The sequence below is a fragment of the Elgaria multicarinata genome, chromosome 1, assembly GCF_023053635.1.
Source record: "Elgaria multicarinata webbii isolate HBS135686 ecotype San Diego chromosome 1, rElgMul1.1.pri, whole genome shotgun sequence".
In the NCBI taxonomy this organism is placed as follows: domain Eukaryota; kingdom Metazoa; phylum Chordata; class Lepidosauria; order Squamata; family Anguidae; genus Elgaria; species Elgaria multicarinata.
In genome coordinates, this window is record NC_086171.1 from 106,787,098 (window position 1) to 106,812,931 (window position 25,834).

At 42.3% G+C, this 25,834-nt stretch overlaps 1 protein-coding gene across 1 annotated transcript in view; it reads left to right on the forward strand.

The window, feature by feature from the left end:
- Window positions 1-25,834, forward strand: part of LAMC1 (laminin subunit gamma 1) — a 146,800-nt gene that overhangs the window by 82,733 nt on the left and 38,233 nt on the right. Inside the window, exons 2-7 of the mRNA XM_063134582.1 lie at window positions 5,038-5,342; window positions 12,024-12,154; window positions 13,761-13,927; window positions 18,791-18,979; window positions 23,895-24,012; window positions 24,699-24,797. Coding sequence (XP_062990652.1) covers window positions 5,038-5,342; window positions 12,024-12,154; window positions 13,761-13,927; window positions 18,791-18,979; window positions 23,895-24,012; window positions 24,699-24,797 — 1,009 coding nt within the window. The remainder of the gene's footprint in view (window positions 1-5,037; window positions 5,343-12,023; window positions 12,155-13,760; window positions 13,928-18,790; window positions 18,980-23,894; window positions 24,013-24,698; window positions 24,798-25,834) is intronic.

Here is a 25,834-nt window from a genome sequence, read left to right on the forward strand (position 1 = left end):
CGGGGTGGGCTTACGTCATTATTCCAGAGGAGGTTGCACACATTTTATGTCTTATTAAAGCTTGTAAATCCTGAAGCTGTTCTTTGTCTACAGAGACATAATGTCAAAGGAGCTTCCTCCTTTCTTCCCTCCCAGGGTGGTTAAGTTGAGCTGAAAACAGTTCCTTGATCCCCTAACTACAACGGCACAAAATGAGAAACTAACAAAGGTTCTAATTGTAACATTAAGTGGCCTGACTGTCCCAATCCGCTGGCTCAGCTCCAGCATTTCTTCTTTGCTGTGTCAACTTTAGGGAAAGTGAAAGTATGAGCATATCTTTTCCGGGAGTGGGGGGTGGGGATGTACGTTACAAGAGATCAGATCCAGTTGATTTGGTTTCCTCTACTGTCGTCCCGCAGAATCATGCCAGCATCAGGCTTGGAATTTTCCGATACAGACTTGAGATTATCCCTTTTTGAAAAACATCAAATTGGTAAAATCCATCATTTATAGTGAATTTTAAGTGTTTAATACATTTCACAAATATTATTTATTTTATTTTATTTTATTTTATTTTATTTATTACATTTTTATACTGCCCAATAGCCAAAGCTCTCTGGGCGGTTCACAAAAATTAAAACCATGAAGAACATAAAAGCAACCAACAATTTAAAAATACAAATACAAAATACAATATAAAAAGCACAACCAGAATAAAACCACACAGCAAAATTTGAAATAGGTTAAAATATGAGATTAAAACAGCAAAGTTTAAATTTAAGTTAAATTAAGTGTTAAAATACTGAGAAAATAAAAAGGTCTTCAGCTGGCGACAGAAGGAAAACAGTGTAGGTGCCAAGCAAACCTCTTTGGGGAGCTCGTTCCACAACCGGGGTGCCACAGCAGAGAAGGCCCTCCTCCTTGTAGCCACCTGCCTCACTTCCTTTGGCAGGGGCTCACAGAGAAGGACCCCTGTGGATGAGCTTAAGGTCTGGGCAGGCACATATGGGAGGAGGCATTCCTTCAAATAACCTGGCCCCAAACCGTTTAGGGCTTTGAATGTTAATACTACTGAATGTTAATTATCTCAGTAGTCCTTACAATAGTCCTGACGGATGCACCAATATCAACCCCATATTAGAGATTGTAGATGGCTCTTTGTGTGTGTGTCTGACTGACAGAATAGAGCCTTCCACACCTGGTGTCTTTGAGGCATTTTGGGCTGATCCGCAATACTGAGGGTTGTAGTCCTAAATAACAGGAGGGCACCAGGTTGGGGAAGGTTGCTTTAAGAGCACATAGTGTCCCTGTTCAGAAGACACCTTAAACCACGGCTTTAACCATGGTGAATAAGGCAAAAAGCCTTATTCACCGTGGTTGAAGCTGTGGTTTAAGGTATCTTAACAGGGTCAATGAGTTTGCAGCTGAGAGGAGGCTTGAACTGGAAACTTCCTAGCTCACGGTTTTAGTGTGCAAGCCCATACACATTAACTTAAAATGTCTCACTGTGTCCAGTGGTGCTTATTCCTTGGAAATATCCACTGAATTGCAGTTGCAGCTACTATGCACTTTGAGCTGTATTATGGGAACAATCGTAACTCGGCATATTAAATCAAGATGTGAACAAGCCTTTCCCTGATGCAAACTGCTGCTTGGCATGAATTGTGATTAAACCAGGAAGTCTCTTATTAACTATGGTTTTATGTTTTGTTCAAACTGGGAAGGTATGATACCAGCTTCAGAGCAAGCCAGGATCCTAAACCTTAACCTTAAACTGGTTTGGATGAAAGAGGAAACTCTGGTTAATTAGAGGCTTCCTGGTTGGGATGCTCACATTGTGAAGAGAGGAGCAAATGCATTGCATGTGCAGGGAAAAGGTTGTTTGCATCGCAGCTTAACCAACCACACCAGGCCACTCTGAGAGTGTAGGGTAATATCTTTTTGTGCCTGTGCGCTTGTGGGAGTGACCACTTGTGTATTGAGGCTTTTGCACTTGTAAAACTAAGCCGAAACAAGCAAAAATGTTCTGTTCCAGAACAGGTCTGGTCAATGGAGCTCACACAAGGTGGCTCCGCTGACCTATCCCATAAGAACCATGTTGTATCAGACCAATGGTTCATATAGTGCAGCATTCTGTTCACACAGTGACCAACCAGCTGCCTGTGAGAAACCTATAAGTAGGATATGAGTACAATGGTACCCTCCCACTCATGTTCCTCAGCAATTGGTGTCCGATACTGGAGACATCAGGATTGGTAGCCATTGATAGCCTTACCCTCCATGAATTTGTCTGAGAGCCATTTCATGCTGTCCAAGTTGGTGGCCATCACTAATGGAATCTTGTAGTGAATTCCATAGTTTAACTGTCCGCTGTCTTGAATCTGTCTTGAATCTGTTCCCATTCAGCTTCATGGGATGACCCCGGGTTCTAGTATTATGAAAGAGGAAGAACAATGTCTCCCTATTGACTTTCTCCACACCATGTACAATTTTGCACACCCCTATCAAGTGTCTACTCTTGCTTGTTTCCAGGGTCATCTTTAGAAACACAAAATCCCTGTTGCGCAAGCAGTCAATCCCGCAAGCGCAACAGAACCAGTGGAGGCAGAGCAGCGACATTGAGTACTGCCCAGAATTTATATTTTAGCTAGGCCAAACGCTATTAGGCATCTTTCTCACTACCGTTTAGTTAGACCACTGGCACCAAATAACTTAAGGATTTCTATAAAAGATTATCTGGAATGGTGCTGTGTGTTTGTTTATTTGTTTTAATCATCAGAATTTTTTTCTGTGTGTTTTTGATTATATCCGGGTCTTGATTTCTGGTGTTCTGCAACTGTAAAGGTATAAAATACTAGGTTAAGGCTTAAAGAGCCAGGAATGTTTTCAAATCATTTTAGGAACTGCTTTCATACGATACACTAAAATTATATAACAGCTAGTAGACTGTATCTATAATATTTAGGGTCTGCAAACTTGCTACGTTTTATTTGGTCAACTAGGGATCTAATGTGGGCACTTTTATCACATTCCTGCTGTGTAATCTATATGTGCTTACTCAGAAGTTAGCACCATTTTGTTAAATGGAGGTTACTTCCAGGTAATTATAGGATTGCAGCCTAAAACAATCACATTTAGTCATAGTTGAAAAACAGCACACCTGCCACTTGTCCCTTAACTTGAGTGTTTTATTGAGCATATCAGTCCAAAGATAGAATGCTATGCCATATCCATGTCTGAACATTAGCAATAACAGACCATTGTATTTACACTGGGGAGTGAGCTAACATCCCCCAGTCAGCCCATGAAACTCATTGGGTGACCATGGATTTTTGACTAACCTACCTGTGGCATTACACCCCACAAGTCAGTTCCCAAATAAATGTCTGCAGTTTGTAAGTCTGTGGTGAGTTTAGAATGTTGGCCTGAGTGGGTGGAGTTAGAATGTCTTAGGAAGGGGAGGAGTGATATATAAGGGAAGGACTGAGGGGATTGTGAGGAACTTTTTAGGTACTCTTAGAGTCTTTAGTGCTCTCTGTGTTTAGGGTACTTAAGTTCTGGGAAATTTGAGGGTCAGTGTAGAGAGTGGTGTCTTTAGAGTAGTTGATGACACCACTTTAAAGTGGTGTCTTTAGAGTAGTTGATGTATATTAATCAATACTGATAATAAAGAAAGTTCAAGATTGATTGTGTGAGAAAAAGGAAAGTGTGTATGTGAATGAGTGAAAGGATTGGATGAAAGGTTTCAAAAAGGTTTTTAAATGTTTTATTTGAAACAAAACTTGTGAACTTTTAAAAATAAATTTTACTTATTTGGTTTTTAACTACCACAAAAGTCCCACGTGTCTGTTTGGCATTTAACATCTGAAGTTTACACATTTAGCACCCACTCTGACAATCATTCACCTCAGCACATATAACTCACAGTGTTTTATTTTATATATTAAAATCCTTCTCCATTTTAACCCCTTTCTCCACATAGTTTGGAGGAAGGTGGTTTTTATTCCTTGCCTCAGGCATATCAAGCGGTGGTGCTTGGCTTGAGCAGGGAGTAGCCGCTGCCGGGTCTGTTGTTCAGAGCCTGTGTCGTGGCACTACCTCACAAGATTGTTGTTAGGACAAAAGGTAATTGCTATGTATGCTACACTGAGATTGTTTGGGGAAAGGCTGGTTATAAATATGTTTCATTCATGATGCTTCCTTATAAAATGAGAGAACTTGAAAATAAACCATGATACTTTTCATGGTGCATTTTAAAGAAATTCCTGGTATGACAGCTTGGTGTGACAACCAGACTTGATGAAGGTTACTAGCCCACTTGCAACTTTTGTGGCATATTAACAGCCAGAAGTGGGTGGAGAGGGGGGAACATCCAATGTTCTGCTCTACCTCTCTGCCTGATGTATTTATTTATTTATTTAAAATATTTGTAAGTTAGTAATTCATTCAGAAGGGATCCCAGGGCAGTATACATAAAATTATAAAAACAAATGCAATATAGCAATCATTGAGAGCAACAGGGCATAAAACTACTGAACCAGAAAATCAAACTGACAATCTAAAATCAATTTAGGCTGAGCTTTACATTTTACGTTTAACTGGGCAAAGAAACATTTTAATTTGGTGCTGAAAAGAAAGCAAAGTGGTTGCCAGTGGTACCTCCCTTGGGAGAGCGTTGTAACGTCAGGGTGCCACCGCAGGGAAGGCCCTTCTTTTGTAAATACATAGTGTATTTCTCCCAGTGGTGACACTTGGGAAAGGGTCTCTTCTGAAGATTTTAATGCATGGCCAGGATGATGCAGGAGAGGAAGTCCTTCAGATGATGTTTTTTTTTTCTTTCTTGGCACAGAGGAGTAGGAGATTGACTATTTACACATTTCCACTATGATGTACGTAGCTTGTCAGTCTGGTTTGACTGACTATAATGCTTTCATATGAATGTTTTGGGGGAAAACAAACCCTGATGGCCTGATGGCTTTGAAAAAAGTTTCTCTCTCTTTCTACGCTCAGTTGCTTTGGTCTTGTCTCCAACATTTTTTGTTGTTTTCTTCTTTATAGGAAAGGCCTTTGACATTACGTATGTACGCCTGAAATTCCATACCAGCCGTCCGGAGAGCTTTGTCATCTACAAGCGCACTCAGGAAGATGGTCCATGGGTGCCTTACCAGTACTACAGTGGATCCTGTGAGAAAACCTATCACAAATCCAGTCGTGGCTTTATCAGGACTGGGGAGGACGAACAGCAAGCACTTTGCACAGATGAGTTCAGTGACATCTCTCCACTCACCGGAGGCAATGTGGCCTTTTCAACGCTGGAGGGGAGGCCCAGCGCATATAACTTTGACAACAGTCCTGTCTTACAGGTAAGGGGAGTTGGAAATGTTAGATTGTAAGCCTATGCGGCAGGGTCTTGCTATTTACTGTTTTACTCTGTACAGCACCATGTACATTGATGGTGCTATATAAATAAATAATAATAATAATAATTGGATCGGAGACTAATATCAGGCATGCCTCAGTTCTTCATATACAATCGTCCCAGATCCCTTCACTAGGCCTGTTCACACATAATGATAAACCATTGATTAAAAAACAACTGCTGGCTTTTTTAGCCACTGAATAAGCCAGAGGTCTGGGTTCACACATTACGCTCCACTATCTATGAAGGAGCCAATCCTGGGTTGCGGGGTAAAAATAGAAGAGCTGAACATGCTTCAGGCAGTGCATCCACTCATCCCTTGCTAATGCACGAGAACCCATTAGTTTTTTAACTGATGGGTGGTTGTTACATGTGAACCAGGTCATTGTAAGTACAACCAGAACCAGACTCTAGCCTTCTCCTCTTTCTCTGGGGACACCCACACAGACTTTTGGTGTGCTTGGACAACCCATGGGCTGCATGCTTGGGCTTTCATTAATTCACATATGGCAAACCCGTGGCCTTCAAGGCCTTCAGTGCAGCTTGCCTGTGAATCCAAGCCCCCAACAGATTCCCTTTCCTTCCTTTTTTTGCTGCACAACATCCCGTCACAACTGCTTGGTGGGCTGACGGGGGGGATGATAATTGTGATAGGCAGGATGGCTTGCAGAGAAAGTCAGCCCTGCACCCCACCATCCTCATGTAAATTGCCCTCCGAACAGCCCCCCAAATACCTCTTATGTAGGCTGAAGGGAGTGTGATTTACATGCAAGGTGGATTAACCCTCCCCTCCCCATGTACCATTCCTCCAGACATATTTGCATGTGTGTATAGGTGAGAGAGATGGGTGTGAACAGGGTGGGTGGGTAGGAAGGGTATATGTGTGTGCAGGGTGTATGAGGAGGCCGATTCTTACCCCAACCCACCACCCACTGCTACATGTCATCTGTGGTGGGGAGGAATGTTGTCCACTCCCTGCTTTAATCAGTGAAATTCTCCACGGCCCGACTTCTTCAAGAGCTTCCTGTGCCTTGCTCTTTAGCAGCCAGTTCAAGGCAGCCCTAACATGGGGTGCGATCAAGGACCACAGAGTGGGAGCAGACAGACCTGAGTAGCAGGTTGCAATTTCTCATAGGTTCTCTTGTAGAATCACTATTGAAGTAAATGGGAGCTACAAAATATCCTGAAGGCTCCTCGGACGGAGGTACATATGTAACAAATACTATGAAGAATAATTAGTAAAACTACAATGGGAGAGAGCTTGGGAATTCGCCCCTTTGGTTGCTTCTGTGGCCCGTAGCACAGGTCCTCCCATTCTTTGAAGGGGAACCTGGTGCTGGTTTTTGTCCAGTTAAATTTACATTGCCTCACTCCTCCTAACAAGAAAGCCAGACTTCTTCCTTTTAAGGTAAATAAAGCTGTTGCATTGTACTGGAGTGGTGTTTGTTTTTCCATAGGGACCCACCTGCTTCCTCTTCAAATTTCCATCAAACATGGTTTAAAACCGCTTGTGCATAAAATGAATAGGAAATGTACTGGGTGCTGTGAACACGGAGGCTGCACTGATGATTATTCAGTATGTGCCTGGATGCAGGCTCCAACATCCACTTGAAAGACGAGTCAAACGTGGCTCTTTATTTTCACAAGCGGGGCATTTGGGAGGTGGCCATCCATTTTGGAGCAATTCTACCTGTTTCCATTGTGTGGTGGTGGGTCTATGGGAAGGATAATGAGAAGGAAGTTGAGAATTAAAATGAAGTATTCACATAGTTATGGTACGTCGTGTGTATTCTACACGCATACTTGGTTCTTTGACTGGAAAGCTTCAAGTAAACCAAGTACATATGCATACCTTTGCATAACTTTTTCATGCACACCCTTCCTGGATTCAGACTTGCAAAACATTCCAAACCACTTGGAAGGAAGGGAGTGAGAGATAAGGCAGAAGGCAGGGATGGGCCACTTGTGTTTTGTCCTACAACTCCCATAGCCCCTCACCACTGGCTATGCTGGCTAGAGCTGTAGAAGTTGTAAGCCGAAACACCTGGAGAGCCATAAATTGCCCATCCCAACATAGAGACAATGCAAAGATCTTCTGGCATCCATAAAGGCTTATAACAACTTTTGCTATAGTTGAGATTCTTTGGGTGGTTCAAAGGCAACGTGGGTTGGCGTTCTTTGCCGGAGCCTGGCTGGATCCTCGGGCTCTCATGCTTCCTCTTCCTCTTCTGTGTGACATTTCCCAGCGTTGAGGCAAACTCTTATCTGTCATTTGGCCTCAAACCAGAGTAAAGTACTGTTTTTAATCAGTATTTTGTGTATTTTATGCTTGTTGTTGTTCCCCGCTTCGATCCAATCGGAGAGGCGGGTAAGGAATATATTATTATTATTATTATTATTATTATTATTATTAATTGGAATCAGGAGAGAAAACAAGCCTGAGGATTCAGCCAGGCATGAGCACAGAGTGCAAACCATGGTTTGGCATTGCATTTGAACCAGCTCACTGAACTCTGCGCTGGACAGTGCAGTATATACATAACTGGCTGGGGTGAGCTGCATGGTACATGTGTTTGCTTCCACATCTTTGTTACACTGCTCTGGCCAAGAGTGCCTTCGCCCAGCTTTGGCTAGTATGTTAACTGTGCCTGATTGTGAGAAAAGTAGACTTACACTGTCAAACATGACTTAGTTACAAGATTGGATTACTGTGATGCACTCTATGTGGAATCGCTTTTGAAAACTTTGCAGACATGGCAGCTAGTGCAGGATACAGCAGTTGCACTGGCTATCGTTCCCTTTCTATGCATGGTTCAAACTGGTGGTTATCAGCTTTGAAGTCCTAAGCCAGGGGTGTTCAACCTGTGGGCCACATGCAGCTCTCAGATGCAGACTGTGAAGTCCGCACCCACTTTTTCCTGAACAGTTGAGTTGCAGAGAAAAAAAACATTTTTAGCGGTGCCAGGAGCAGTGATCCAAATTGGAATCACTGGGTGGGGGAGAGAGAAGGCTTTCTGCAGCATTAAGCAGGAAAACCTTGATATCTCCAGTGATCAGAGCAATTTAAAGGCATGTATTTATTTATTTATTTATTTATTTATTTCATTTATATACCGTCCCGTAGCCGAAGCTCTCTGGGCGGTTTACAAAAGTTAAAAACAGGGAACATTAAAAACAAACATACAGAAATTTAAAACCATCAAAAGCATAAAAACAGCAATATCCATTTAAAGCAACTTGCAGCTCCTTGGCAAATAAAAATCTATCATTTTTTAAAAAATAATAATTTTGCATTTAGAAATCAAAACAAAACTACCAGCCCACAGGCATCAACCTTTAGGAATAAGCAAACTAATGGAGAGGGTGGATAAAGCAGTAAGAAAAGAATGTCTGTTTCTCACTGCTTTTCACCTGTGTGCCCCACCCATGCTGTCCTGCAAATCTTTTCGGTGCAACCAGGGGACGGGACGGGACTGGAGAAACCTCATTAAAAGATAGGTAGCAGAATAGTTAGGCAAGGGGTGTGGTAGCAGAAGGCAAACAGAGGGAAGAGAGGGCTGGGGCAGGCCAAACAGGGACATGACGCCACGGAGATGGTCCACAGCCACACAGAAGCCCAGCATCTGATTCTTCTCCCCTCCTGGACATCCTCTCCGTGGCACGTGTGGTTCCTGAGCAGCTGCTCCCCTCAAAGCTGCTACCCAAATCAAATCAAATCAAATCAAATTTTATTAAGGCAACCCAGCATGGGTTTTAGCCAGATAAAACAGTCATGATATAAAACTGCTACCCCTTCACTCTTTAAAGGGGTATTTAGACTTTCAGTATCTTTAATTCACCCTTATTTCCAATCAGTGATCGATTATAAGAGTGGAGTTTCCCAGCTTAGTTTTGCTCCGTTACCCCAGTTCCCCTATAGTAGACAGGCTTGAAATTGAGCTGTGCTTTACATGTCTAAAACCACACGTAGACATGCATAGAGTTTAGCTATGCATTGTATGCTTGGTAGGAAAAGGTTGAAATGAAGAAGAATTAAGATTTGTTTTATGTGTGTGCGTGCCCCTCCCCCAGCATACCTGAGATAGATCTTCAGGGCTGATGGGACTGTGTACACTTGTCACAAATGGTTTGCAGCCAGGATACTGAGTGGACAGTTTCTTCCCGTACGATTCTGCCCATCCATTAAGGTCATTGGCAGAGACCTTCTGGTGAAAACCGTCACCATCTGAGGCATAACTGATAGGACCATGTTAGAGAGCTTTCTCGGTTGTGCTACCCATCCTCCGGAACTTCCTGCCTTGTGAGATTCATCAGCTCCTTTTTGTGTCATTTTGCTGCTTCTTGATAACGTTTTTTGTTTGTTTGTTTGTTTGTTTATTTATTACATTTCTATACCGCCCAATAGCCGGAGCTCTCTGGGCGGTTCACAAAAATTAAAAACATTCAAAGTATAAAACAACAGTATAAAACCATAATATAAAATACAATATAAAAGCTCAACCAGATAAAAACAGCAGCGATGCAAAATTACAAATTTAAAACACCAAGTTAAAATTTATTTATAGACTCTTAAAATGCTGGGAGCATAAAAAGGAGTTTAGGCAGGTATTTGGCCTGCATCCTTGCTAATTTTTGCTGGATATTGTGGGAGTTTTCTTTTTCTTTTTCTGCTTAACTGTTAGCATTTATCTTTGTGATTGCGCTTTTAAACTTTTATATTGGCTGCCTTGTGTGATTTAGCTTTGAGTTAGAAATGCAAGGTATTGAATTTTCTTAAAGGGAGTTAGGATATGGAATTGGGAGATGCTCTGTAGATATTGTGAAAAGTTCTTGAGATCTAAAGTGGGTCTCCTTATCTCTTTGCCTGCCTGTCTTTCCTGTAAAGAGACTGGAAAAAAACCTCTATTATGTGTTTGTGTTTTCCTCTCTGTGTCTGTTCTTTATCTGGAAGTATATGGCCAGAGAACAATGTTTTAAATCACTCTCCAATTGAGTCTCATTATGTTTACTTACTAATAAATAGCTCTCAGATGGATTGCCAACCAAAGTTAGCCTTTTAAAGCACAAAACTCTCTGGAAATGTACAGTTGGCTTAAGATTTTATAAATGCTATTCTTTAGCTCTCATCTCACTTTATAAAAAATGGCAAGAGTTTTGATGATGGAGGGCCCATGTTCACAAGGTAATCATGAGTAATGTATTATTGGAAGACCCCCAGTATAGCACTGATAATATTTCTGGCCACACACAACTCACAATTCATTCATATAAATATTTCAGAAATAAAACAAAAAATGATTTGAGAGGCTGCTCCGCTTCATCCTCGTTAAGAGAGGGGGGAAGTCCCTGTCAGATGGGAGGTAAGCTAAAGATTGTATTTTTAGGAACAGAGGGGGTAACTTCATAATCATGCAAGTGTAATAAAAGACTGCACTCTAAGGCCTTTGCTAGGCCACGGGTTAGGCCAGGGTGAACCCCAGGCTTGCCCCTGTGCGTCCAGATGATGCACAGGGGATCCCGGGCTCAGGCAGGGGTCAACCCTCCCTTGCCCCAGGGTAACGGGTTCCAGTTGTAGCCCGGTATTTCCCGCGGCCTTAGGCTGAGCCTGAGACCGCGAGTGTGTAGACGGTTCCACCGCTTTCCCCTGCTACCGCAATTACTCGTGAGTAGCTGGGAAAAGCAGCGGACAGGGCATAGCGCTCCTAAGGAGCGCTGTGCTCATTGGGGCAGGGGGAGAGATTACGGACGGGGGGGGGAGGGAGATCGGGACAGGGGGAAGCAGTGACATTATTTAAAAAAAAACAAAAAACCTTACCATTGCTGCTCGAGCGTTCCTGCGCAGTGGAACAAACAAAAAATGGCAGACGCAACAGGGCTTTCCTGCAGCCCGTCGCATCGTGATGTCTGGATTGGAGTGACAGCCTGCGCTACTTGTACCGCGGGCTCGCCCCTCCTCCCGCACAGATTCCCAGGTAGGTCTAGCAAAGACCTAAGGTTAGAATCCAATGTTAATCCTATTAGAGTAGACTCATTGACACGAATGGGACTTAAGTTAGTCACGACTAACTTATGTCCCATTCATTTCAGTGGTTCTACTCCATGTAACCTGGATACTGTTCTTTTGTTACTTTTCAGGGAGAAATGTTGACCTAATGAAAATGTTGTGCTTCCACCCCACCCCTTTGCTACACAAAGAAAGTAACAAGTGAGCTAGAATGTTTGCTTGGATCAGCCTCTATGAGCAAATACTTTTAAAAGTCTACCTTCTTATTCAAGCTACATTATAGACAGTTTGGGTCTCTATGTGTCTCTTCTAATACAGAAGAAATATTATACTAGAATTATTAAACCAGGTCCAGAGATGGTTTCCTTTCTCTCTGTGTGCTTATTTTTCTTCTGTGTCTCTTCTTCCATCTTATTATCCGACACCAGGAATATTTTTCATTCAGTCTCCTCCGCTTTTCATTTTCTTCATGTCTGTGTCTCTTCCTTCCCTTTGCTTACACTTCCCTTAAATGCTCTTGCCTCCTTTATGCTTGGCATTTGTCTTTATTAAGGTTTGCTGTGGCTTGTCTGTTCATAACGTACTTGGATTGTGTGGTTTAACTTCCATTTTCTCTTCTAGGAATGGGTGACTGCTACTGATATCAGAGTAAGCCTCAATCGCCTGAACACCTTTGGAGATGAAGTTTTTAACGATCCCAAAGTTCTCAAATCTTATTATTATGCAATTTCTGACTTTGCTGTGGGTGGTAGGTAAGTAATAAATCACACTTAATTCACTCTTTAATAGCTTGAAATAATTATTCGCTTAGGGCTCTGGCTGCATTTCTATTACAGCGTCTGTCTGTGGCACGTCTTTAACGTGTGTGTTCATTTAAAATGTGTGACAAAATAAAACACTTGTTACTGAACATGTAGAGCTATACATTACTAATTAATAGGACTATTCCAGCATCCATAGAGCATCTATAAACTTTATTCATACAACCAGCTCAAACAGGAGAATGCCACCAGTCTTCTGATGCTGTTCACCCTGGGTGGTTTTTTTTTTTTTTTTTTTTTAAGATTACTGCCTCTTTATACTTGCATGATCTTAAAAGGGGGGTATATTTTGAAGTTAGCTGCCGTCCAGGGACATATGGGCAGAAAACTTTTTAAAAAACGTTTTCATACATGCTTGCTTGAACAATTCAATCTATTTTATTTCCTGGAGCTATTTATCATTTATGGAGTGTTTAGAAACAACTCCAGGTATTTTACAAACTTAATGCCTATTTGCCTTCGTAATTCTGTGTGTGAGAGAGCTAGAATTCTCAGTTTACAAACAATAAATGGAGGTTGAAGGACAATAATATACCCAAAATGGCAAGATGAATCAAAGGCAGTTAAGGGATGCTAGCTTTTTTGAAACTAAAACAAACCAATTCGCTCCCATGCTGCCCCAACCCATTACTTGCAAACACAATACAATTGCAAAACAATTGCAAAATTAAGAAGCGCTGCATAAGCTATGCATACGGCTACCTCTACTAACTATAGCATAGTGTAGCCTTTCCCAACCTGGAGCCCCCCAGATGCTTTGGACTACAGCTCCCATCAGCCCCAGACAGCATGGTCAATGGTCAGGAATGCTGGACGTTGTTGTCCAAAACATCTGAAGGGCACCAAGTTGGGCAGCTAGGAGTTGAGAATACAGATGACCTAGGAAGCTCAACTCTTGCCTCACTGATGGCCTCATGCCAGCCATTCCTCCAACGTCGGTTGCCTCCTTCTCTCCCATCTATATGTGAGAATAAAAATAATTGCCTGTCTTACAAGGTTGCTGTGTATGTTATTGATGTAACATATAGGAAGGGCATATATTGCTTTTTATACTGTGGAGCAGAGCAGGAGGTTAAACCTCCATTTGTGCATCATGTGGCTCCTTCAAGAGAAATCAGCTGTAGCGACGTAATTATTCACCCCTGGTGATGGAAGCCGCTGGAGATTAACTTGGGCCTGCAGGCTGTCAGCTGCTTATCCCTAATGCACAACTCTTCATAGGGAATATGATTCCTCAGGTGATGCAGAAACAGGTTTTTTCTTCTTCCTTAAACACTCTTTATTAAATTTCTTTCAACCCCATGGCTTGGAGTTAGCTGTTACTTGGATGAAGTAGGATTACCCTCTTGGCTCATTGTATTAAAGAAGTTTCCATTGTAGCAAGATCAAGAACTACTCCCTTTTAGGGGGAACAACCGTGTCCTTAGAGTCGTGTCATCCCCCCACAGCGTGAGTCAGTCTGCGGTTGTGTGGGAGGTCTGGACTTGCTTGGGGCACACGATGTACAGTGTTTCTGAGGCTTGTTCCTGCCTTGCAGGTGCAAATGCAACGGCCACGCGAGCGAGTGTGTGAAGAATGAATATGGAAAGGTTTCTTGCAGTTGCAAACACAACACCTTTGGGGATGACTGTGAAAAGTGCCTCCCTTTTTACAACGACCGGCCCTGGCGAAGAGCAACAGCAGAGAGTGCCAATGAGTGTTTGCGTAAGTGTGTGTTGGGGCTGTTCTTAAATAATCTGGCTTTGTCTAAGAAGAAAAACCTTCCTGCCAATTATTTCCACTACCTCCTACTGTCAAGTGGGTGGTAGCCAATTTTAAGACTCTTTCAGTGTGTTCCCTTCCTTTTTCCTCCTGGCAGGCTCTAGTGTCTTCCTGTCTCTGTCATCTTTATTAATGCAGGAGTTGAACGTATTTTTAACCTACCCCTTGTTTCACGTTATCATTTGGCATATGATTTGTGATATAAAGTTCCTGGGCCCTGCAGAGAGTTGCATAATTCTTCTATCGCTATCTCAAATCCAGACCACGCTAGCTACTACTGGTTCGTTATCTATGGTTATTGTTGGCATACCGAGCTGTTTACCCTAATTACAATATGAAAAATGTATTTCTCACTCCTGCATTATTGATTTAGTATAGCCCTCTGGGCTCAACCAGTTAGGACCAGGAGTCTGTGCTCTTGTGTGCCAAAATATTTAAATAAATAATCTGTGCCAAGGTTACCCAGATTCTACAACCACAAGAATAGGATTCTGCAATCTGCATGAAGTATGCAAGTTAAGGAAATACGTTTGACTTCACTGCATACATTATTGTACTATGACTAGTCCTGGAGACTGGCCAAGAAGCTCTACACGGCACTGAAGCCTTGCCTCACCTCCTAACTGTTTGGAATTTTATTTGGAAAACCCCTTGGCTTCTGAGATGTCTCTAATCAGGAAATTGCTCAAAGAGTAGCTACTGTGATGATTGCAACTGATCACAGATGGTGGGAAACACTTCTTGGAATCCCAGCTCATCCCATTGCCATTATGATATTTGTGTTCCAAGTAATCTTAGAGGTGAGTTTGTTGGCATTGGTAGCTTGGATAAGGAAGCCAGTGTCAGACTCGAGAATTTGGAGGATCTGTTGCCCATTAATCAAGCACGGTGGTTGTAATGAGGATGTCCATTTCATTCTCACCCTAGCAAATGGGCCGGGGGGGGGGGGAGCTTCAGGCAGCTGGTTTTCTAATAGGTGTATTGTGACCATGGATTTAAGTGGTGCTACTCTTGACACCTTGGCTCAAGAATTCTTTTCACAGCCTGAAAAGCTGCAAGGAACATTATTAATAAGGCTCTGGAATGCTGCAGAGGCACAGAAGCCCTATAATATACTTCATCCTTGATTAGATATAAGGCTGACCATGGAAACACATGAATGACTGCCATATCATCATCCAGCCAGCCAACCCATGAGGGTACCTTGGAATTGGGCAGTCTAAAGCAGCCTTCTCCAACTTGGTACCCTCCAGATGTGCTGGACTACAACTCCCAGCATCCCTCAGCCACCCATGCTGAGTGGGGCATGCTGGGAGTTGTAGTCCAATGCACCTGGAGGACACCAGGTTGGGGAAGGCTGGTGTAAAGCCTTGGTGAGGAAAATGGCCCAATGCTGAAGCATGCTCACCTTCCAAGCAGGTCAGTGAGGTCAAGCACTACCTGAGCACCCTTGATGACTTCTTTTGTTTTGGATATTGAATATTGTTTTGAACCACTGCGGGATTTTATTATATTTAGCAGTATATAAATATCACTAAATAAATAAATAAAATAAATATTGTACTACACTGCTCTGTGTAGCTAATTGTAAATTGATCAGGGGCAAGAAACCTCCCTGAACTTGCTTTTCACTGACCAGGACCCCAAACTGTTGTTCCCTTTGTTTTGACCCATCCTACATCCAGACTCTGAGCCATTGAGCTCCTTGTTCCAAACCCTTCACTTTTATACGGCACCCTTAGGCCCACGTTGTTTGTGACATGGTTATGCACTTAAGTTAGGTGTCCATGTAAAAGGACACACAGCGACAAAGGTGATGGTGGGGTTATTTTTTAATTGGAAGTTGAGATTCTCAGGAAGCTGAAGCTTGTGGTTTTTCTGCGCTCCTGCTGAATTGTGGTGTACGCACAATCCTCATTATGACTTGGAAAAAAATAAGAGAGAGAAAGGAATCCTAAACATAGAATCTGAGGAATGGATAGTAATTTGGATTTGTTACTTTTATCCTGAGTAAGGTGTTGATGAAGTCCTAGGGATTTAGGCTTAAGCATCAGTTAAAGATACTTCTGTCTCCCAAGGAACTGCAGTGAGCCTGATGGAAGACTTTTAAGAGTCATAATCAGGATTGTGTTTACATCACCATTCAGCAGGAGCTCAGAAAAACTGCATGCTTCAGCTTCCTGAGAATCTCAGCTTTCCTAAAAACAACAACAACAACAACAACAACCACCCTGCCATTACCTTTATTGCCATGTGTTCTCATTCACATGGACACGTAACCTGTGTGCATCCACATGTTACGAACACATAGCAATAAAGGTGGTGGCAAGGAAATAGCAAGACTGAATTCAAAGGGCCCTGGGGAAAATTGGGTGCTTCTGGAAAAGAAGAGACAGTTAAGGATGTACTTTTCTACTGTGTTTCTGGCTGGAAATTCTGAAAAGACCTGGAAGAACTACTTGTTCCAATATCTCTCCTTCAGGCCAAAGTCTGGAACAAACTTTTGTTAGGCAAAGGGAAATAAAGAATAGCAGTTCTGCTGAAATAATATTTCTTATCCATTCCTCCTGATATGTGTTTTCACTGGCAGTTGCAGGGTGTCCCACAGCATATAAAAACTGTCATTCGTACACTTGCTAAACACCAGTGATTGACATGGGGTGGGCGGAGTAGGGAAAGGGGGTCCTGGAAGGCAGAGTAAGTTTTAGAAGGGAGGGTTCAAGTTAAAAAATTTGGGCAGTATCCAGTACTGCTACTATGCTAGTAAGAATGACTGCTAGAGCAACAGGAAAGTAGCACTTGCTAATGTAAACAGAAACTACTGTTTCCAAAATTGGAACAAGTTAGCAGAGATCATGGAAAGGCCTACTGCTGACTTCTCCCATTCCAGAAGTGATTGTTTTTGGGTTCCCCTAGCAAATGCTTCTTTCCCATTGTGCTACTGGTTGTTCCTGCTAGCGTAACTTGTTTAGAGCTGGTGGCTTGCCAGCACTGCATACTGCCCATTGTATCCTACTGTACTTTGAGAGTCAGCCTAGTGTATAAATATAATACATAGTTCAAAAATGCTCTTGTGGTAAGCTGTTTGTTATACAAAGTCCTGCTGGTATGAAATAATTGTTTCCTTAAAATGTTTGATAAACTTTGGCCTAGCAAGGCCCAGGGGAGATTATTCATTAAATATATAGATATAGATATAGATATATATCCCTGATCAGAGTGGGCAGGACTTCTCCTGCATGTTTGCCCAGACAACATTGCTTTGCAGCACCTTGAACTACCCTTTGCCCCATCAGGCAGAGACGGGGCTGTGCTTTCTGAGCCATAGGGATGCTTCTGAGATTCCCCCACACCTGTTACCTGTAGCACAAGCTGTATCAGAGAATCCTGGTGCTTCCTAATTCCCTTCCTTGGGGTGAAGGTACTGCCCATATGTTGACCAGTGGGTCAGCTGAGTGCTACAAAGGGGTTCCCTGCTTTGGGTGGCGGTGGGGAACATTGATTGTGTGCGTCCAACAGAGTGGCTTAATTTTTGAAGACACAGTTTACAGTAGTGTGCCCTGACACACGGTGTGGAAATCACTACCTTATAAGATGGAGAGACACAAGGAGCATCTCCACAATGCATTTTTCCTTCCTTTCTGGCATCCTATGTACTCTCAGAGTTCCCAGCCGTCCATGTGTATCCGTGACTTGAGTTGAAAGCCTGACAAAACTGGTGTCTGATGGCTCTTGTTCTGTTTCGCGTTCCTAGACATGAGCAATTAGTTCTGTCTGCGCTAAGGAAAGCAGAAACCTTTTTCTTTCTCTCTCTCTCTCACAGGATGCAGCTGGGGAAGGCTGGTCTCACCGTTATCTTTCCATGCAGTTTGCATGCCAGAGAGCAGCGTAACTGTGTGGGAGGGCTGTGGGAAGGGTAGAAAACTGTAGCACAGCTGGAAGGACAGCCGGATAGAAAATCTAGTACACTCAGCAGCATCTTCCATGCCCAGCGCTTTGTCCCTGTCCTAGTGCGGCCTTCCCCAACATGGTGCCCTCCAGCTGTGTTGCACTACAAGTCTCAGCATCCCCCAGCCAGTTTTCTGATGAATTGGCAGCCAGTAGCCTGGGAGCTCAATCCGGGCTGTCTGTTTGGCCCCTGAGCATAGCAAGAGGTCAGCTCTCCCAAAGCCTCTGCTGTTCACATGGGGAGGGGTGAGTGGGTTGAAGACCCCTCTAGCTGTGCTCCAATTCTCACAGGAATCAGTGGGGGGAGCCAGTGTTACTGGTCCTTCCATTTTTGCTTAGTTCAATATTCAGCCTGTGTTCTAAAAACAAATCATTGCGAACCAAAGTTCTCAGCCACAGCCAACATCTGGGCTCTCATGCTGCAATTCAGAAGTATTGCAAATGCTCTCTGCCTGTGGTACTTGTGGTGCCCCTATGAACCAGAAGAAAGGAAACCACAGTAATCTGGATTCCCTCCACCCTTTTTATTTTTTTTAACCTGAATTGTACAGAATGTCTCTTTGTTTCTTTATAGTAAATCTGAAGTCTTATGTGAAGGAGCAAACTCCTATTGCATCTCCAAACAGGCAGGAACGTTTGCTTAATTTTCTGGCCTCTCTCATTATTCCCCGCCAGCATTCTCTCCCCCTTTTCATATTAACCTGCATGCCCGGACTGAGCTCCTAATCCTAAAATATTATAGACATTGTAGTGTTTGCTTCAGGAACCGTTGCAGTGGAGGGGTGTCAAATTGGGAAGGGAAATGTACTTTATAAACGTAGCCTATCTAACAAACACCTGTTTGTGCCTTTCCTCCAGCCTGTAACTGCAATGGGCGATCGCAGGAATGTTACTTTGACCCTGAGCTATACCGTTCCACAGGCCATGGTGGCCACTGCACAGGCTGCTTTGGTAACACTGATGGGCCAAACTGTGAGAGGTGCCGAGAGAACTTCTACCGCCTTGGAAGCGAGGAAACATGTCTGTCGTGTAACTGCAACCCTGTTGGTGAGTGGTGGGGATGCTGAAATGCTGTGTTTCTCAGTTGTTAAACATCAGTGGGCCCGTTCAGAAGACATCTTAACCATGGCTTTAACCATGGTGGTTAAAGCCAGAAAGCTAGGTTGTGTTCAGAAGACACCTTAAACCAGTGGTTCCCAAAGTGGGCGGTACTGCCCCCTTGGGGGCAGTGGAATTGCATAGGGGGGCATTAAGAGGCAAGGGGGCGGCAGGGGGGTGCTAAGAGGCAAAGGGGTGGCAGGGGCGCTCGAGGTGGTCTTTTCCGTACCAGGAGTTTTGGTTACAGAAGGAAATTTCTGATCGCTATCCTGCACTATGGAGAGTGGTTCAGAAGCTCCTGGTTGCATTTCCAACATCATATTTGGTGGAATGTGGTTTTGGTGTGGTCTGCCTACTTCTCTCCAAGCAAAGAAATTGACTCCAGATTACTAAACTTGGTGATTAAAGACTCCGGTTAAGTGACTTTAAACCAGACATTGGGAAACTGGTATCCCTTCATCAAGCCCATCCATCACATTAAGAATTTACAGAAGAGTGAGTTACTCTACCCTAGTTACTAAATGTGCTATCTAATATTCTTGCTAAATGACTATCAGACTTTGAAAAGATGATATCACTGGATCAAGTTCATCAATTATGTTTAATTGAATAAACTAAAAAATGTAATTGGATTTTGAATAAATATTCAATTAATTGTTATTGTTTTGAATTTGTTATTATCTTCCTTAGTGGGTCGTTGAAAACCGCTATTTTGAATAATGATTTTTATAGTGTAGGGGGCACTGGGCATGAGTTTGTGGAACCAAGTGGGCAGTTACCTGAATAAGTTTGGGAACCACTGCCTTAAACCATGGCTTTAACGACAGCGAATAAGGCCTCTTGCTTTATTCACCATGGTTAAAGCCACGGTTTAAGATGTCTTCTGAACACAGCCTGCATGTGTCAGTTGTTTTCCCTAATTACCCTCGCCAGGCATGGCTTGTCGTGACATCCCAACCTGGTAAGGCTGGTTATCAAACCACTCAGAATCCACACTTTGTTCTAGGGTTCTTAATTTATTTATTTCATTTCATTTCATTTCTATACCGCCCAATAGCCGAAGCTCTCTGGGCGGTTCACAAAAATTAAAACCATGAAGAGCATAATAAAACAACCAACAATTTAAAAATACAAATACAAAATACAATATAAAAAGCATGACCAGGATAAAACCCCACAGCAAAAATTGATATAGGTTAAAATATGAAATTAAAACAGTAGAGTTTAAATTTAAGTTAAATTAGTTGTTAAAATACTGAGAAAATAAAAAGGTCTTCAGCTGGCAACGAAAGGAACCTCTCTGGGGAACTCGTTCCACAGCCGGGGTGCCACAGCAGAGAAAGCCCTCCTCCTAGTAGCCCAGCCAGCTACTAATCACCCCAACCAGCAACTCTCGCCGGGTCCAGCCCGGTATCTAGCATGTCCTACAAACAGAGTTTTGTACTTGGGCATTAGTATATCTATAAATATAATTATGTATCTAAAACATTTAAACAAAAACTACATACCTTTTGCAAACCAAATTTACACACAAGTGGAAGTATCCAAACTCAGACACCAATTGAAGCTGCAGTCTGTGTTTCTACACCAGAGTTGGGCTGTGGTGGGAACTCCTGTTTTGCTTTTGTCCCCAGTATGAACAATGCAGTGGTGAAAATTGATTGCTCAGGTATTCATGGGCAAATTTACAAGGCTTGATAAGGAGCATTAAACCTTTGCCATATATTCCATAACACACAGGCAGCCAGTGTATATTTAAAGTGCGTGTGTTGATTTAAGATGGTATTTTTGTCTGAGTAATTGTTTCTAAATAATTATAGGCTAGACTGAAGAATGTTGACTGTATATGGTAAAGGGTTTCGCGAGCTCTTTGTTGCCAGATGATTCTGTTTTGTTTAATCGTCCTTCAGCATACAGGTTTTGTTTTGTCAGAATCTCATTTTAGCCTAAAGGTGAAATTAGGTCTTGCTTTCGTATTGAAAAGTTGACTCATCATCTCTTTAAACTACAGATGCTACCCAGACTTGAAAAGCAAAATAATTGGTCCTAGTGCATCCTAGTTTTTGAAATGTCCATCCATTAAATGCCAGTTATCCTCTTAGGCCAATTTATCTGTCTTTGGCTTTCTGAGCCTTTAATGTAGGAATTAGCAACTTGAGCTGCCTAGGCCATATCTGGTACACAGTAGGGATGTAGGAAAGACCATTTGAGGGGTGGAGTTCAATGGGATTTTTTAGGCTTGCTCCCCTGGACTTGTATTGGTTCACATTGTGGCGCCCAATTCAATCTGTAGTGGGTCAGGTCAAATCATGGATTTTCCGGTAATTTTGAGCATTTGTGGGCAGGGGGAGAAGTTCTGTAAATTGCGCAAATTTCTGAGCAATTTGTGCAAATTCAGCTGTAATTTGTGGAAATTGCAGAACCTTGCCACCTGTCCCAAAATGCGCAGAAACATTCTTGAAGTTTGGGGAAAAGACCGCAGCTGAGCTAGCAAACACAAATCAAGTCATACACGCTGTGGAACACTATTGAGTCAAAAAAGAACTGGATTTTCCAACAATGACATCCCTAGTACACAATGACCTGGCTCAGCTTATCAAATAATTCATGGTTAACAAACAACCATGTGAGCATGCAAGAGTGAGTAAAGCATACGCCCACTTCTGCTTTACTAAACAACCCAGGAACTGCAGTTTCACTGTGACATCCAAACCTGGAACCCAGGATTGTTGTAGGAAAAACAAGTTTCAGGCATCAGCTCAGGCTTAGCAAGGTCTCCCCAGGTTGCGTAGCAAAGTGGAAGTGGGGGAGCAACCAGGAGCCAGTGCACTCACTTTCTCCTGACTATTTGCAGACAATCCACTGTTAACAAAACGTGGGTTGTTTGATTGTCTGAACCGGATCTTATAATGGTGCTTGTCCAGTAGCCAAATTGCAAATGAAAAACTTTGGAGAAATCTGTGACTTATGTGGTAATGGAACATATTGACAGGCCACTTGAGGAGATGCAGGATGAGGTGATGGCCCACCACACTTCATTCAGTTAGTAAAGTGACCCTTCAGGAAGGCTCATTGAGGGCCAGTGCTTTAGTGGCTTGACACTTGCATTATTTCAGAGGGTGTCTTTCTCTTTATGAGAGCCCAAAGCTCATAGCTCTGAAGTTTTGGAATGAACTCCTAGGTGAAGCCTGACTTTTGATGACTGGCTTTTTGGCCTTTGGTCAGAGTCTTCTATGAAAAGATCTGGGATTTTTGAGTCTGGACTGGTGCTGAAACTTGGGTGGTACCTGGCCTAATTCTCATTAAGCCTGTAAATCTCCATGTGTGTGTGCTACTGAACCACTTCAGACTGCAGGTGGGAGCTCATATGATTAAATGCTCTTCCATACAGAAACATTCTCTGCATATAGAAAAGTGGCATGTTGAGAAAAAGCTAAGCTAGAACCATCCTTCCTGTCATCTGGTTTTCTTTAGGCATTGAATTTTCATTATTATTTTCTGGGGAAGACTGTTCCATTAGTTGAACTCACATCTGCAAGCTGAAGTGGTGCAGTGTAGACCCAGGTTGCCACCTCAGTGAAAACGAAGCATTTGTTTAGTGCAATTAATATCGTTTTTAGAATTACATGCTCTTGCTGCTATGTTTTACATAGAAGTTGTACATTCTACAACAAACAGCCCACTGCAAGGTCAGAGGTTTTTGTCTTTTGCTTCTGAGCCTCAGGCTCCTGCAGCTGAATCACAAGATGCTTTTTAAACTTCCTCAAGTGTAGCAGGCAGAAAACAGGATGCATTACGCTTAAAACACACTCCCTTTTCCCATGCACATGGGGGGAGGGATGGAAGTGTCAAATAGTAAACAATAAAGTCCAGAGTAAATAATAATAATAATAATAATAATAATAATAATAATAATAATAATAATAATATATTTATTTGTTACCTGCCTCTCCCTCTGGATTGAGGGAAAGTTAAAAGGAATTTTTAAGGAAAGTTTAAAGCGTGCATGTAGGGGGAAGGATTGCTGACTGAAATGCAAAACAGCAAATAAAGAAAGGGACCTAGATAGAGAAAGGACATGACCTAGGGGTCCTAGATTAAAATCAGAAGGCAATGGCAATAATATGGAGAGGGAGAAGGAAAGTAGAAAACCAATGCCAAAACAATTAGTACTAATTCTTTAAATGCCTATCACCCTCTTGACTACTCAATATTTATTTTATATAGTGCTTTTGATTAATTAGATATAAGATGATTGCATCATGGATATAGCAGCTGGCCAAATTGCTGAATGTCTAAAGTGGAAATCTTAAGGCTGTTCGAACTTGCATATTGTTGCATATTTTACTTCATCTTAATTCATCTACAGATCGTCATGTTAGTCCTTGTGGGCTACAGGAATAATATTAGGGTGACCATATGAAAAGGAGGACCGGGCTCCTGTATCTTTAACAGTTGCATAGAAAAGGAAATTTCAGCAGGTGTCATTTGTATATATGGGGAACCTGGTGAAATTCCCTCTTCATCACAGCAGTTAAAGCTGCAGGTGCCCTGCCCTCTTTTTTTATCTGGTCACTCTAGTATAGCTCCCGCAGCTTTAACTGTTGTGATGAAGAAGGAATTTCACCAGGTTCCCCGTATATACAAATGACACCTGCTGAAATTTCCTTTTCTGTGCAACTGTTAAAGATACAGGAGCCCTGTCCTCCTTTTCATATGGTCACCCTAATAATATGTTGTTGTGATCTTCTCTGTTCAAGAGTTTGTTTTCACTCTTTAGAGCATAGTTTGAAGGACCAGTAGAGTGGTATGATTTATTTGTCTTTGTTTTTAATAGCACCTTAATCTCATCTTGTTCTCACAGGCTCCCTCAGCACCCAGTGTGACAACTATGGACGGTGCAGCTGTAAACCTGGCGTGATGGGCGACAAATGTGATAGGTGTCAGTCTGGCTTCCATTCTCTCACAGAGGCTGGTTGCAGGTAAATGTTAATGTTTCCTATAGGTCAAGGTGAAGAGGAAGGCAGTTGTTTCAAGGGAGAACGTATAGTCTAGAAATTTGATTCCTTATTCTTCCTTGTCATGTCTCTCAGAGTACTGTACTTTCGATGGGAGGCAAATGATGAGGCTTGCTAAGTAATCTACAAAGCTTTTATTAAACAACAAATGTCTCTTCTACCTGAATAAAGGCTACCTCTTGGAAATGTCCCCTGAGGCAACACTATGCAAACTAAGCAAGACAATTGTCCTTTCAAGAATTCTCAAATGCCCATAACTTCAAAGCGCCTGGTGCAGTGGTCAGTTCTGGTGTAATCTCTCCGACTTTCTCACGGTTTCTTTTTGTGCCGTGCATTTCAGCTTCCTGCGGATTCTAGCATCAGTTAGTGTTTCGGAATGCTCGCCGCCGGAAGCACCCTCACTCCCCACTGAGTCTGTAGGATTTGGCCTTGAGGAGATAAGCTCTGGAGAGGGCTGACTCCCAGCTAGTGAATCGCCCGTGAGAGCTTTCTCCCCCACTGGTACAGGCTGGCTAGTGTCTAGCGCTGCCTCCTCTATTTCCAAATCTGATTCTGATTGATTACCTGAAACACCTTCTTCCAAAACAAGAGCAGTAAAGTTAGACATGACATTCCTCATGTTCTGACTAGGCTTCATTCTTCTCATTCAGGCGGTGTTCCTGCGATCCTGCTGGCAGCACAGATGAGTGCAACGTGGAAACGGGGCGTTGTACCTGCAGAGATAATGTAGAGGGGTTCAACTGTGAGAGGTAACGTGGTGTTGCATTACGTCATAGTATTTTAACATGGGACAGTTTATTGTTGCCTTTTTTTATTTTGCCCTTACTTCAAGGTGCTCCAAGTAGCATACATTAGGATGATCCCATTTTATCCTGTGAGGTAGCTTCATGGTTGAGAGCAGTGTTTTTGTGACAAGTGATTAAATCTGTATCTGGGCTAGGAAGAAACTGAAAGTTCTCACTAGAGAACGTTTGGCTGAAATTTGTGAGGAAAGAGAAATTGGACATTTGAAACGGGGCTGTTTTGGCAATTAAGGAGCAGTGAAATTTGCTGATGGGTTCAGGGGACAGTTCATCATTGGCAGCAGTGGCAATTTCTTTCTAATTATATATGTATGTGTATATACGCAAACACAAATACACATACATATATACACAGACCAACCCTTGCACAGAGATGTAAAATTTACAGAAATTTTGAAGCCATGGGGAAAAAACCTGGGGCTTTCCCCCATTTTTTCCCAGCAAAACCCCCGGAAATTTTCAGAAAAATTGAAAAAAACACCAATATTAGCACTTTTTACAGATTGAAAGTCACTTTGTTACTTTAGGAACATAAACTATAATTATGTACAAGTTGGTTTGACATAAAATTATCACATTTGAAATATTAAAAGTGCAATGTATTCAAGCAATTATTACAAATTTAATTTACTTTTTAAATTTTTTACACTTTTTGGTAACAAATGGAGCTACATGCTCCTGAACTGTAAGGAACCTCTTTGGTTTTGCCAGTTTATGAGGAGTAGGTAAAAAACAATTTAAAAACAAACAGAAGAAACCATCAACATTAGTACAAAGAAAATTATTTATGTCTCCACTAGTCTTCCACAGTGTCAAGCAGACATAAAGCACCCATTCCCATACAAAGAACTGAGAAAAGGGGGGAACCAAGATTCAAGGCATGTGCATGAAATTTAATCAGACTAATTTTCTGAGCTATAGCTAGCACTATCAGTTTCAGTATCTTTCAATGGCAGTGCTGCCCCCTAGAGGCAGAAATGCAT